The 15,885-nt window shown below is 36.0% G+C and overlaps 1 protein-coding gene across 1 annotated transcript; it reads left to right on the forward strand.

The window, feature by feature from the left end:
* The first annotated feature begins 409 nt into the window (after positions 1-409).
* Positions 410-6,762, forward strand: LOC121422019. The gene is made up of 2 exons (XM_041616820.1): positions 410-1,071; positions 5,854-6,762. The coding sequence occupies exons 1-2, from the start codon at positions 607-609 to the stop codon at positions 6,760-6,762; spliced, it is 1,374 nt and encodes a 457-aa protein (XP_041472754.1). The 5' UTR covers positions 410-606.
* The last annotated feature ends 9,123 nt before the right edge of the window (positions 6,763-15,885 follow it).

Below are 15,885 nucleotides of genomic sequence, written 5' to 3' on the forward strand. Positions count from 1 at the left end.
CTTTCGATCACGGCTGAACGCACATTATTAGGGAATTTTTGCTCCATGACGCACGACGAATTCAAGAACTTATAAAATGGTTATTGTGAGATGCCCTTAATGACAATAACAACCAAGAAGACCTTGTCGAAAATCAGTTTATCAAAGAGCAGTTTCGTCCTGGACTCTAGGCAAACAACATATTTGGATTTTTCGTCAGCTTCGAAAATTATCACGAGCTGCTCTCCCGGTTCACCAATTTTTGACAAATGCCACCCAGCTGTTCATTGTCTCTTGACAGACATTTTCAATATATTTACCTGTTCTTGAATTCGTTCTGTGTCACGGAGCAAAAAAAAACTCTTCTATTTGGATACGTACGTCAGCGGCCTAATTTGGTATAGATATCTATCAGCAGTATATTAATTTGCATTTTACCCGGAAATTATGTTGCGTTAACACTGACTGGGAGTGGTTGTGTTGTGTAAGTTCACTATAGGGGTTTTACGTGCATGATACTGAGAACTGACATCGTGACTAAGACTAGCACTTACAGCCCTTTTTATTATCTTTCATAGGTTTCAAACTTGTTAGTTATCAAGGAAACAGGTGAAATACTGTTAAGACATGGCAGCTGCAGAAGCAAAATCTTCAGATTCCTCACAGGATGACTTGAAATGTCCTGTATGCCTTGGCCTCTTCACCGATGCAATTATGCTGCCTACCTGCGGGCATACATTCTGCAGGAGATGCCTCAGGGAATATTTGCAGTCATACCGACATCTTGGTCACATGGTGTGCCCTGTCTGTAGAAAAATCACCAAGTTTACTCCTGCGAAAGGCGTTGATGATTTCCCCGCTAACGTGACGGTCAACAGAATCGTAGACAACTACCGCCAGGACCATGGCTGCAAGATTGAAACACGTCCAAAGTGCACTGCTTGCAGACGGCAAGGGGATGCCGAGTCCTTCTGCAAAACCTGTGACAAGTACCTGTGTGAGAGGTGTCTAACTAGTCACCAAGAGATGTCTGTCATGTTCGAAGGTCATGAGATTGTATCCATTGAGGAAACCAAAGGCCTGAAGGGAAAGGTTAGTATTGGTAATTCATCCTAGAATTACTGCATCCATAAAGAAAATGAAGATAATTTTGTCAGGATTTTAGGACGTTTCTACTCGTGCACTATTCATCATAATAAAGTAACACTATACTGGCAACCAGTGGCGGAAAACATTCATAATTCCGAAGGTTCGTCAGTCCAAAAACGCAATAAGATTCGTTTTTTTTTCGAAGGTTCATTAATCAGAAAACGAAATCATATTTCGTTAATCCGTATGTTCGTTAGTCCAAAAGCGAAATAAGGTTCGTTATTCGGAGGTTCGTTTTTCCGAAAATGAAATTAATTTATTTTTGTAACAAAAACGGTGTTGTAATTAAAAAAGATAACAGGATATTATGCAGTAATAGTTTTAACAGAGGATTATACATGTGTATGTTGTGGTCAAATCATGTAAAAAAATGGATGACTAAAGATATTATTTATCTTATTCGACATGTTCGAGAAAGAAATGTGGCGTATAAAAAATGAAGAAAAATATAAGCGATCAGGATTATGACACGCTTTCCAAAAGATACAAGAAATTAAGAAATATGGTTCAAAGATAGGTGAAAAAGGCCGAATCAGAATACCTACAAAATAAAATAGAATAAAATAAAAATGATTCCATAAGACTTTGGCAGAATCTAAAAAGTTTGGGATTGAAAAAGAAAAATGGAAATGACCAAGAATTAGTCGTTTCAATTGACGGAGAATTATGTAATGATAAGATAACTATTTCCAATGAATTTAATTCCTATTTTACAAATGTCGCAGCTACGTTGGTAGATAAACTTCCATCTTGCAAAGACATTTTCAGTGCAGACAGTGAAAAGATTCGTGAATTTTATGAAAAAAAGTATAAGCCAAGATAAATTTGAATTATTACCTGTTAGTGATCAATTCATTTTTAACGAGTTGCGTAAATTAAATGTATCAAAAAGCACTTGTTTAGATTTGATGCCTGCTAAATTTCTAAAAGAAAGAGCAAAGGTTTTGTACAAACCATTAAATTTCTTGATAAATCTATCTATCTATCTTTACTAGCACTTTCCCAGAGGATATGAAAATTGCAAAAGTAACTCCTATTCATAAGAAGAAAGATAAAACTGCTGTTGAAAACTATAGACCTATAGACCTCGTTTGTAAACGCTGTGATATAGTTAACTATGGAGAGCGTACTAAATGCTAGTTATTATTATTATTATCAGTGTTTTAAGCATAGTATCCAAAATTCTAGAAAAGGTGATATGTGTTCAGATCGAAAAATATTTTAAAGAAAATGATATGATTTACGAATATCAGTCAGTTTTCGACATGACTATTCGACTGAGACATGCCTTATTCACTTGACTGATTATCTGAGAACAAATATTTCTAGGGACAATTCGTTGGGATGGTACTCCTAGATCTTCAAAAAGCATTTGATACAGTTAATCACGACATCTTATTTAAAAAATACAAATAATGGGTTTTAACCAGGCTACTGTAGCATGGATCAAATCCTACTTGTCGAATCGACATCAAGTAGTGGCTATTTGCGATATTCGTTCCAAAATTATGCCTATAACGTGTGGAGTTCCACAAAGAAGTATTTTAGGCCAAATCCTATTTTCAGCTTATATCAATGACATGTCTATTTGTATAAAAGCTGGCTGTAAATTATTATTGTATGCAGATGATAGCGCACTACTTTGTTCAAATGTCAACCCAAAATTTGTTGAGGAAAAACTTAGCGAACAGCTGTCTACATGTGTCAATTGGATGACTGATAATAGATTATCGTTACACTTAGGCAAAACCGAAAGCATTCTGTTTTGTTCTAAAAGTAATCATAAAACTTCATTTGAATTTGAAGTATCATACAATAATAAGATAATTCAGAGGAAAGAATCTGTAAAGTATTTAGGCATTGAGTTTACTAGCTCCCTTTCATTTTCATCTTTAGTAGAATCAATCGTAAAAAAGGCGAATGCCCGTTTGAAATTTTTGTACAAGTATCAAAGTTGTATGGATCAAAAAGCAAGGCGTATTCTCTGTTATGCTCTTATTCAGAGTTTATTTGACTATGCTAACCCTGCTTGGTTTAGTGGCATAAGCGAACTCGATAAAAAGAAGTTGAAAATTCTGGTCCCAGAACCCATGTTGGCTACACCGAACTCTCTGGAGCAGGTTTTTTTTAAGTCAACAAAAGATCAAAACAGCTTATTTTGCACCACGTGCATAAAATCTATCACAATAGATCGAATCATTACATTGGATCAAACTTTAATCTAGTTACCGAAATACATATCTACAATACAATAAATAACCATTTCAACTTTTGCTTACCAGAAAGGATAGGGAGTATTGGTAACTCCTTTTGTAACAATGCTATAAAACATTGGAATTCCCTTCCCAATGATATAAAGGAAATAGGAAACTTTTTGCATTTTAAGAGGAAAGTGAAAGAATATCTTTCACTTGAGAGTCAAAAGCAAGATGTAAATGATATATTGTAGATTTAGCCTGAATACTGACCTAGTTCTTTTCTCTTCTCTACCAGGTATTATTATGTATTTCACATAGTTTAATTGAAGCTTCGACATGTTCCTTTCTTCTATTCTTTCTATTTATTTTATCTCTTCCTATTCGCCTCTTCGTGTTGTTATTGTCGTCACCGTTTTTGCTGTTGTTCTTCTCCTTATTTATTTTCCTTCCTTATGAGTTTCTTCCGTCTCCATCTGCTCCTCGTCCCAACTCTCCTTCTGTTCCTCCTCTTCCTTCTACTTCTTTTCTTCTTCTTCGTTATATTCTTGTATATATCTTATTTATTGGTAATAGTAAACTCTAATTTTTTTCTTCATTTTTAATGTAAATAGTATAATTTTACGATTTTATTATCTTAATTCAGGACCCAACTGGAAATAAGCTTTCGAGCTTCCGTCCGTGGGTCATCCTGTGCAAGCCTGTTGTTTTAATGCTACTGTATATATGTTATGGTGACTTAATTGCCAAATAAAATCAATCAATCATTGCATCGAGAATTGGCACTTGGATCAAACATCTTTTTTATTTTTATTTTCTATGAGCAATTATTGCTGCCTGATCGAGCGAATGGATTAAGAATGTTGGGGACTTATCTGTGTTGCTGGTCACATGTGAATAACCTCAAGATAAGGGGATTTTTAAGGAAAGGGGTGTCATTTTTAACAGCTTCTGCTGGGTATGATTTTAAAAAAGTCACCGTAAGTGACCATATGCCTTTTTTCAGAAGGAAAGATGCCTTTTTTTCAAAATGAAATGTGCGCTCTTTCGAAATTAAATACTTTTTTGAAGTACAACATAATACATTTCAGGTTAGATAATCACTTTGTTTGCTCGTGCTTGCGGTCTCTTCAATTATTATGTAGGAACTCACCCTTATTCTGGTTATAAAAATGCTTAGAATGTCCATATTTTTGTTTGAAATATTATAAATTTTCATGCTCCCATTAATTCTTTGGTTAAATAAACATCGTGTTTAATGTTCATTTCTTGTTGAAATGTCCAAAAGTTTGAGCTCGCGATTTTGGGACGCGGGGAGCTTCCGGGACCCGACGCAATGGTTCTGCGCTGTTCGATCGGCTGAGTAGTTCATAATGGGTGTGCATTGGAATGACAAATCACAATTTTGACGGTCTCCGGAACGGGGACAAATAGTAATTTCTATGGCTTTCTGAATTGGTGATGCTCTGGAACGGAATGTTTAGCTGAAAATGGGGGTCTCAACCGCATCACATACGTATCATACATTTATACTGAGTACCCCCCCCCCCCCCGAGTGACCCCATGCTTAAAATAGGACTAGTAAATTTACAATAGCTCTCTATTCGCTCACTTTTCCTGATGGAATTAAAAACAAAATCAATCATAATCACCAAAAGACAAGACACTTGATTGCTCACTTATAAACTAATTTTCATTGGCTTCAATCCCATTTACCTCATTAGAGTAGGTTGGTGTTGATGAAACATTCCCTTGGTAATTTTAAGAAAAATTTATTTTAATTTATTGAAATCATTTATTAAATGTTTATTTATTTATTGAAACATATTCGTTCGGGAAAAATACATGATCAGTATAAAAACACTATTTTACATGAAGGTCCTGAAAAGGTTAAAAAGTTAGATCAAAACTCAAAACTGAAATAAGAACGAAGATTTCTTTTAAACACAAAGCGGATTTGCAATTTGATTGATTTTGTCTATGAACAAAGAAATCACTATTTTATCGCTCTCTCACCTCGCTAACACGTTAGATAATAACAATATTTTTACAGTTTGGCCGGACTCTGCACAGGGGGGGGGGGGGGATTTAAACGATTCTTTGGCGGGGTTGTGCACGTAAAATCGAAATGGGGGTCTTAGGAAATGAAGGTTTAAAATATAGGGTCTAAGGGATTATAAATACTGGAGTTCTCGAGGCTGAAAATGTCTTGAACAGATGAAATCAGTCAAAATAAGCACTTAAAATGATTTTTATGGACAAAGAATAACAAAGATATGACAAATTAAAGTTTTGCAATATTTTGATGAAACAGTGAAATGCATATCTATGCACAAACAATGCTGATGATATCATATACCCCACATATTACTTTTTATTATATGAACTTACATTTATTCATATCTTGTCTAACAAAAATGGGAAAATCATTGCATGAGGCAACTTATTTATTTCAATACAGATATCATACGCACAGAATTTGATGAAAGAATTATATCAGTTTTATAAATTTTGTTTTCCTTCTCCTCAGCAAAATAGGTTCAAACCTGAGGATCCTCGCATTGGCCTCGGATCGGGCACCTCCAGATCAGGTCCCAAGTTAGAAGTCTATCGAAGTGTAGATCTACCGGGAAAGATGAAGGTAATGACCAAGTACTCTTATAACAGTGTGGCTATAGGATACGAGCACTCTTATGATGGAGATATTAGTGGTGTACATATCATTGATTCGACTGGTAGACAGAATCTGCACCCACGAATGCCACCAAAGACGTGGTGTGAGGGTATTATGTTCCAGCAAGACCAGTCTTTTTGCATATCGGATGGAGTAGGGGTACACATTTATTCCAGTCGTGGAGAGAAAAAATCAACAGTCAGCGGAATGGGCAGTTGTAAATTAAGCAGCGGTTTGTCAGGTGAAATCATCATGACTAACGCTGGAAAAAAATTCTACATATATAATTCCACAGGATCCACTTGCAAACACAATATTCTAACAAAACACAATACAAGTCAGGCATCTGTCACCAGTTCGGGTTTGATCGTCACAAGTTCATGTAATGCCACGATGAGGAGTATGCAAATTACCTATCCAAGCATGGTGACGGCCTATGACAGGGATGGGAATGCTGGTGAGTCTCTACAAGCTCCAGAGGGTGTCTACCTGTACGCTGCCGTGGATGAGCATGACAGGGTATATGTAGCGAGTGTTGATCGTAAGAATAACAACATGGTGATCAGGCTCTATGATATCGTTGGTTTGAACCTGAAGGAAAGAGTTGGGTTCAATGCACCTAATTTTAGATGTGCATGGAGTGATTGGTGTTACTTAGTTTCCCTCTCAGAAGACATGCTCGCATTCGCTTCTAGCGGTATTTTGTATTTCATCAAAGTCGTGAACTGGGCAGACTGGGATCTTCCATTTGGTGATCTGTCATGATTTGTCATTCAGTGTCGGCTGATGTATGAAATAAATCATATAGATATCATTGATAATCTTGATCGTAGACATCCTAAGAATAAGTTTTGACCATTGCTAAATGTGATTATTGATGTGATGATGACAATCGTCAAACATACATCTTCAATCAGATACATACAAGATAGATGATTATATATATAGATGGATGGAGTGGTGGATGGAGCGATGGATGGATCAAGTGATCGATTGAGAGATAAATGATAGGTGGTTATATTAATAAAACATAGATAGACAGACAGACATATAGATAGATAAATAGATAGATAGATAGATAGATAGAGACAAATAGATTGATATAGATAGATAGCCAGACAGACATACATATGGAAAGATAGATAGAGACAGGCAGATAGATTGATGGATATATAGAACGATAGATAGATATACATATCTAAACAGATAAATATGTTATATTAGACAGAGAGATAGATAGACAGATACATATACAGAGTAGGTAGATAGACAGATAGACATATATTCATGCAGATCAATATGATCTTCATGATGACGACGGAATATTCATTATGGATGGAATACTTGTGAAAGACGGGAGATGATAAAGCACTGTTAAAAGGGTCTCTTTCATGTATGACAATACATGTGATATGAAAACAAGTAATAATAATCTGTTTTATCTTGCAAAATTTTAAATTTTATACCATTAAATTATCACGAAGGATCATGTACGAGGTGGTAAAAAGACAAAAATATCTTGTTTACCCCAGGACTCGAACCTGCGCCCCTGTGAAAGCGATTCAAATGCGTTATCCATTGAGCCACGATATTCCCCATAGAGAATACACGTAAGCAATTTTGAGAATTCCAATTTTGCAAGCGAAATACGAGCATGATCCCGGCATCTGATCAAAAATGAAGAGCACATTTTCGAAAGCTTAGAATCTCGGCTACAACATACTAAAAGCTCAGGGAAAACTGACAAGAAACAATGGAGATATGGCTCACGAAATAGAGGAATGTCGAATCTAGTTTTGAGAAAAAGTCATGTCCCATAGAGATTACACGCAAAATGAGGAAAAATGACATGCCTCTTTTCATCGCTGTTTTACGCAATGATGCGTTTCTCAAAACGAATATTCATGAGCACTAAACAGAAAGAGTACATTCTAAACTAAAACATATCAAAATCTGGGCGAAAAACGATCTATATTCGAGAAGTTACAACCAAATTTGCATAAATTTGATGACGTCATTTTTGAAAAAATGAAATTTTTAGTTTAGGCGCCATTTTGATGACGTCATGATATAATTTAGGGATATTGATGACATGAAATCAAATTTACAACTCATACTCTATCGATATATGAAAAAAAAATTGGGGTCAATGGACTATTTAAAGAGCTACAGTGAATTTGCGGAATTTTCAATAGGCATGTTTTTGCCCATATATGGCCTGTAGTGAGAGCTCGCGCGCACACGTGCTGCAAACTTTAACGGGTGTTAATTTCGTCATTAATGGTCGTAGAAGGTTGATCAAGGTATCAAATTGTTCAGAATTGTATTATCAATGCAATGATGTAAAAAAAAACGGTGTTTATGCGTTGCGTTAAGGCGTTACGCGCGCGCAAAATTTATGCAAATTTGGTTGTAACTTCTCAAATATAGATCGTTTTTCGCCCAGATTTCAATATGTTGTAGTTTAGAATGTACTCTTTCTGCTAAGTAAACATGAATTTTCGTTTTGAGAAACGCATCATTGCGTAAAACAGCGATGAAAAGAGGCATGTCATTTTTCCTCATTTTGCGTGTAATCTCTATGGGACATGACTTTTTCTCAAAACTAGATTCGACATTCCTCTATTTCGTGAGCCATATCTCCATTTTTTCTTGTCGGGTTTCCCTGAGCTTTTAGTATGTTGTAGCTGAGATTCTTAGCTTTCGGAAGTGTGCCCTCCATTTTTTGATCAGATGCCGGGATCATGCCCGTATTTCGCTTGCAAAATTGGAATTGTAATTCTCAAATTTGCTTACGTGTAAAGTCTATGGGGAATATCGTAGCTCAATGGATAACGCATTTGACTTGCTTTCTCGAGGGCGGAGGTTCGAGTCCTGGGGTGAACAAGATGATTTTTTTTTTCATTTTTTTTTCTTTTTGCCACCTCTTACATCATCCTTTATGATAATTAAAAGGTATAAAAGTTTAAATTTAGCAAGATAAAACAGATTATAATTGCTTTTTTCATATCACATGTATTTTGCGTGTAATCTCTATGGGACATGACTTTTTCTCAAAACTAGATTCGACATTCCTCTATTTCGTGAGCCATATCTCCATTGTTTCTTGTCAGTTTTCCCTGAGCTTTTAGTATGTTGTAGCTGAGATTCTAAGCTTGTGTCTGTGTGCCCTCCATTATTTGATCAGATACCGGGATCATGCACGTATTTCGCTTGCGAAATTGGACTTATAATTCTCAAAATTGCTTACGTGTATTCTCAATGGGAAATATCGTGGCTCAATGGATAACGCACTTGACTTGTGTTCTCGGGGGCGGAGGTTCGAATCCTGAGGTGAACAAGATGATTTTTTTTCCCATTTTTTTTCTTTTTGCCAACTCTTACATGATCCTTTATGATAATTAAAACGTATAAAAGTTAAAATTTAGCAAGATAAAACAGATTTTATTACTTTTTTTCATATCACCTGTATTGTCGTACATCAAAGAGACCCTTTTCACAGTGCTTTATCGTCTCCCGTCTTTCACAAGTATTCCATCCATAATTAACATCCCGTCGTCATCATGAAGATTATATTGATCTGCATGAACATGGTAATAGTGATCATGATGGCGAGAATAAAGACAGACCACCTAATTCGTCCGCATGACGAATTAAATTCTAGTTCTTAATTTATTTCTTTATTTTTACGGATTTTCTTGTCGCCAAGTTATCTCAAAATGGACTTGGTCAATTTCATTGAATTTCATGTCATTTATAGGATCTGTCATGGACACGTCAAAATAAGCTTTTCAAGGTCATCAGGTCATGATGACGTCATCTAGGCGCCATTTTGTAAAATCACATTATCAATCATATCTCCATTATCAATTATCAAAAATTAACAATATTTACATCACATCAACTTCAGGTCAAGGGTCATCAAATCAAGTCATTAAAGGTCACCTGGAGGTCACGACTTTTTGACCAAACGAGAGTACGTTTTAGGTCATTTTAAGCATTTCAAAATTTTGCGCGCGCGCTTCCGCGCGTAACGCCCTAACGCAACGCAGAAACACCGTTTTTTTTACATCGTTGCATTGATAATAAAATTCTGAACAATTTGATACCTTGATCAACCTTCTACGACCATTAATAACGAAATTAACACCCGTTAAACTTTGCAGCACGTGTGCGCGCGAGCTCTCACTATAGGCCATATATGGGCAAAAACATGCCTATTGAAAATTCACTGTAGCTCTTTAAATAGTCCATTGACCCCCAATTTTTTTTTCATATATCGATAGAGTATGAGTTGTAGATTTGATTTCATGTCACCAATGTCCCTCAATTTGATCATGACGTCATCAAAATGGCGCCTAAACTAAAAATTTCATTTTTTCAAAAATGACGTCATCAAATTTATGCAAATTTGGTTGTAACTTCTCGAATATAGATCGTTTTTCGCCCAGATTTCGATATGTTGTAGTTTAGAATGTACTCTTTCTCCTTAGTGCACATGAATTTTCGTTTTGAGAAACGCATCATTGCGTAAAACAGCGATGAAAAGAGGCATGTCATTTTTCCTCATTTTGCGTGTAATCTCTATGGGACATGACTTTTTCTCAAAACTAGATTCGACATTCCTCTATTTCGTGAGCCATATCTCCATTTTTTCTAGTCGGGTTTCCCTGAGCTTTTAGTATGTTGTAGCTGAGATTCTAAGCTTTCGGAAGTGTGCCCTCCATTTTTTGATCAGATGCCGGGATCATGCCCGTATTTCACTTGCAAAATTGGACTTGTAATTCTCAAAATTGCTTACGTGTATTCTCTATGGCATGTATGGGGAATATCGTGGCTTTGACTGCTTTCTAAAGGGCGCGGGTTCGAGTCCTGGGGTGAACAAGATGATTTTTTTTTCATTTTTTTTGCCACTTCTTACATGATCCTTTATGATAATTAAAAGGTATAAAAGTTTAAATTTAGCAAGATAAAACAGATTATAATTTCTTTTTTCATATCACATGTATTTTGCGTGTAATCTCTATGGGACATGACCTTTTCTCAAAACTAGATTCGACATTCCTCTATTTCGTGAGCCATATCTCCATTTTTTCTTGTCAGTTTTCTTTAAGCTTTTAGTATGTTGTAGCTGAGATTCTAAGCTTTCGGGAATGTGCCCTTCATTTTTTGATCAGATGCCGGGATCATGCCCGTATTTCACTTGCAAAATTGGACTTGTAATTCTCAAAATTGCTTACGTGTATTCTCTATGGGGAATATCGTGGCTTTGACTGCTTTCTAAAGGGCGCGGGTTCGAGTCCTGGGGTGAACAAGATGATTTTTTTTTCAATTTTTTTTTCTTTTTGCCACTTCTTACATGATCCTTTATGATAATTAAAAGGTATAAAAGTTTAAATTTAGCAAGATAAAACAGATTATAATTACTTTTTTCATATCACATGTATTTTGCGTGTAATCTCTATGGGACATGACTTTTTCCCAAAACTAGATTCGACATTCCTCTATTTCGTGAGCCATATCTCCATTGTTTCTTGTCAGTTTTCCCTGAGCTATTAGTATGTTGTAGCTGAGATTCTAAGCTTTCGGAAATGTGCCCTTCATTTTTTGATCAGATGCCGGGATCATGCCCGTATTTCACTTGCAAAATTGGACTTGTAATTCTCAAAATTGCTTACGTGTATTCTCTATGGCATGTATGGGGAATATCGTGGCTTAAGGGCGCGGGTTCGAGTGCTGGGGTGAACAAGATAATTTTTTTTTCATTTTTTTTTGCCACTTCTTACATGATCCTTTATGATAATTAAAAGGTATAAAAATTTAAATTTAGCAAGATAAAACAGATTATAATTACTTTTTTCATATCACATGTATTTTGCGTGTAATCTCTATGGGACATGACCTTTTCTCAAAACTAGATTCGACATTCCTCTATTTCGTGAGCCATATCTCCATTTTTTCTCGTCAGTTTTCTTTAAGCTTTTAGTATGTTGTAGCTGAGATTCTAAGCTTTCGTAAATGTGCCCTTCATTTTTTGATCAGATGCCGGGATCATGCCCGTATTTCACTTGCAAAATTGGACTTGTAATTCTCAAAATTGCTTACGTGTATTCTCTATGGGGAATATCGTGGCTTTGACTGCTTTCTAAAGGGCGCGGGTTCGAGTCCTGGGTGAACAAGATGATTTTTTTTTCAATTTGTTTTTCTTTTTGCCACTTCTTACATGATCCTTTATGATAATTAAAAGGTATAAAAGTTTAAATTTAGCAAGATAAAACAGATTATAATTACTTCTTTCATATCACATGTATTTTGCGTGTAATCTCTAAAGGACATGACTTTTTCCCAAAACTAGATTCGACATTCCTCTATTTCGTGAGCCATATCTCCATTGTTTCTTGTCAGTTTTCCCTGAGCTATTAGTATGTTGTAGCTGAGATTCTAAGCTTTCGGTAGTGTGCCCTTCATTTTTTGATCAGATGCCGGGATCATGCCCGTATTTCACTTGCAAAATTGGACTTGTAATTCTCAAAATTGCTTACGTGTATTCTCTATGGCATGTATGGGGAATATCGTGGCTTTGACTGCTTTCTAAAGGGCGCGGGTTCGAGTCCTGGGGTGAACAAGATGATTTTTTTTTTCATTTTTTTTTTGCCACTTCTTACATGATCCTTTATGATAATTAAAAGGTATAAAAGTTTAAATTTAGCAAGATAAAACAGATTATAATTATTTTTTTCATATCACATGTATTTTGCGTGTAATCTCTATGGGACATGACCTTTTCTCAAAACTAGATTCGACATTCCTCTATTTCGTGAGCCATATCTCCATTTTTTCTCGTCAGTTTTCTTTAAGCTTTTAGTATGTTGTAGCTGAGATTCTAAGCTTTCGGTAGTGTGCCCTTCATTTTTTGATCAGATGCCGGGATCATGCCCGTATTTCACTTGCAAAATTGGACTTGTAATTCTCAAAATTGCTTACGTGTATTCTCTATGGGGAATATCGTGGCTTTGACTGCTTTCTAAAGGGCGCGGGTTCGAGTCCTGGGGTGAACAAGATGATTTTTTTTCAATTTTTTTTCTTTTTGCCACTTCTTACATGATCCTTTATGATAATTAAAAGGTATAAAAGTTTAAATTTAGCAAGATAAAACAGATTATAATTACTTTTTTTCATATCACATGTATTTTGCGTGTAATCTCTATGGGACATGACTTTTTCTCAAAACTAGATTCGACATTCCTCTATTTCGTGAGCCATATCTCCATTGTTTCTTGTCAGTTTTCCCTGAGCTTTTAGTATGCTGTAGCTGAGATTCTTAGCTTTCACACCTGTACCTTCATTTTTCGATCAGATGCCGCGATCATGCCCGTTTATCGCTTGCAAAATTGGATTTGTAATTCTCCAATTTGCTTACGTGTAAAGTCTATGGGAAATATTCTAGCTCAATCGGTTAGGCGTCAGACTTGCAACTCATTCAGTCATGCGGGCAGGGGTTTGAGTCCGCGGGTGAACATGATTTTTTTTAATGTCTTGCGCACGATCAATTATAACAATTCTAATAATTAATAGCTAAAATATTGCAAAATAAAACAGATTATAATTACTTTTTTTTGGTAATATATCTATCTAATCATATCCGTCCATCCGCTATCTGTTATAAATCTATCTATATTTCTATCTATCTATCCATCTGTCTGTCTATCTACATGACATAAAGTCTATCTCTCTATTTAATATATATCTACCTGTTTGAATATGTCTCTCTCTCTCACTCTATCCATATATATGTCAATATGTCTATCTACCTACTTTGTATATGTATCTGTCTATCTATCTCTCTCTCTGTCTAATATAATATACCTATCTGTTTAGATATATATATTTATCTTTCTATATATCCATCCATCTATCTGCCTGTCTATCTATCGTTCTATATGTTTGTCTGTCTGGCTATCTATCTATCTATTTCTCTTATATATATCTATTTGAATATGCCTATCTTTCTATATCAATCTATCTGTCTCTTTACCTACCTATCTATCTTTCTATCTATCTATCTATCTATCTATCTATATGTCTGTCTATCTATGTTTTATTAATATAACCACCTATCATTTATCTCTCTATCCATCACTTGATCCACCCATCGCGCCATCCATCTATATATATAATCATGATCTATCTTCTATATATCTGTTTGAATATGTATGTCTGACGATTGTCATCACCACATTAATAATCACATTTGGCAATGGTCAAAATTTATTCTTTGGATGTCTACGATCAAGATTATCAATCATATCTAAATGATTCATTTCATACATTAGACGACACTGAATGACAAATCATGACAGACCACCTAATTCGTCCGCATGACGAATTAAATTCTAGTATTCTAAATGTATGGGGGGCTAGTCTGGCTGGAAGTCAGTAAAAGTTCAACAAGATAGCAGTAGCACTCATTCTCACCCCCCCCCCCCGCCGTACTAACTATGCTCTTCTCTATACCCCCCTCACTTTTGAATCCACCACTCTTCAGCCATATTCTAAAGTTTCTCTTCTAATTCCCTTCACCATGAAACAATTTCATACGTGCATGCAATTGATGCAAGGCCTATCCAATGTGTACTATATCTTGTGATGGGTGCTATACACGATTTACAGCAGCGCTCGTCGGCCGGTATACGAAAACACACGACAACACCCAGAGACAAACACACGCACAGCCTACACAGCCTAGCCTAGGTACACAGACAGAGTTATACTAATCACAATTTGTTACCTGTTATACCCCCTATGTAGCTTTGTATAAAGCCATGAAGTTCAGTTTTTGGACCTCTTGATGATTGAAACATGTATACTAGTGAAACCAATCTGCTACTGCACAGTTAGGCCAGGTATTTCATCCACTAGGGAATTCCCTATGTAATAGGCTATATGAGTCTTATATGGTCATGGTTACAGGTATCACAGGCCTAATTCATTCCCCATAGACTCATGTGTTAAATTGGCACTTTAAAAAATTCATAAAAAATAAGGATGAAATTCGGGGGTCGAATGTTTACTACCAGTGGATAGGATATATATCTGGCAATCCATATCTGATCAGAAAAGTGTCCCTCGACCGGCTCATTTTAAAAATAAATTGGCGTGTTTGAAGACACCTTCGGGGGGAGCAGATTCATCATCTCCAACAGCAAAATAGCCTTAATTCTTCCGCCATGCAGTGAAAATATAGTCCAAAATTGGTGATATTTCTTCCCAATTTGGGAAAAGGAAGTTCAGTAATTACCAAAAATAGAATCAGTGTTAGATGGACAATCATATGCATACACTTTGTCAATCAGCCATATCAAAATAAAAAAAAATAGCAATGGGTTGGCTCGAATGAATATCTATGGCCTGCCACTAGTGATTCGGCCCGTGAAGCCTCAATAGACGGATCCAGTTTTTGGCGAAGGGGGGGGGGGCGTCGAGCGGCGCACATATTTTTGCACTTAATCACCGGCGCCATAAAAGAAAATGATGAAAAAGGGGTAAAGTCTGACCCTGTCAAATGCTCTTTTCAAAATGTAGGATTTCCAGTCATGCCATTTTGCATGACCACACGCAGATAATAATTCCGGGGGTGGGGGGGGGGGGTGGCAAGGCTCGAACATATTTATGAAAAAAACGATAGAGTTAATGGACCGAACTGCTCAATGGGGCGATTATTTTTTTTTACAAGTGTAATAAAAGTATATTTGGTGCACATCTCACATTTGCACATATTTTTCATAGTTTTCATGAAATGCATTTAAAGGAAAAAATGTGTTTTCACAACAACTGATCGGGAATTGCCCCTTCCCTCTTGCTACGTATGACCATTACCTGAAGTCCACT

Source organism: Lytechinus variegatus, chromosome 9 (assembly GCF_018143015.1).
Source record: "Lytechinus variegatus isolate NC3 chromosome 9, Lvar_3.0, whole genome shotgun sequence".
NCBI classification, from domain to species: domain Eukaryota; kingdom Metazoa; phylum Echinodermata; class Echinoidea; order Temnopleuroida; family Toxopneustidae; genus Lytechinus; species Lytechinus variegatus.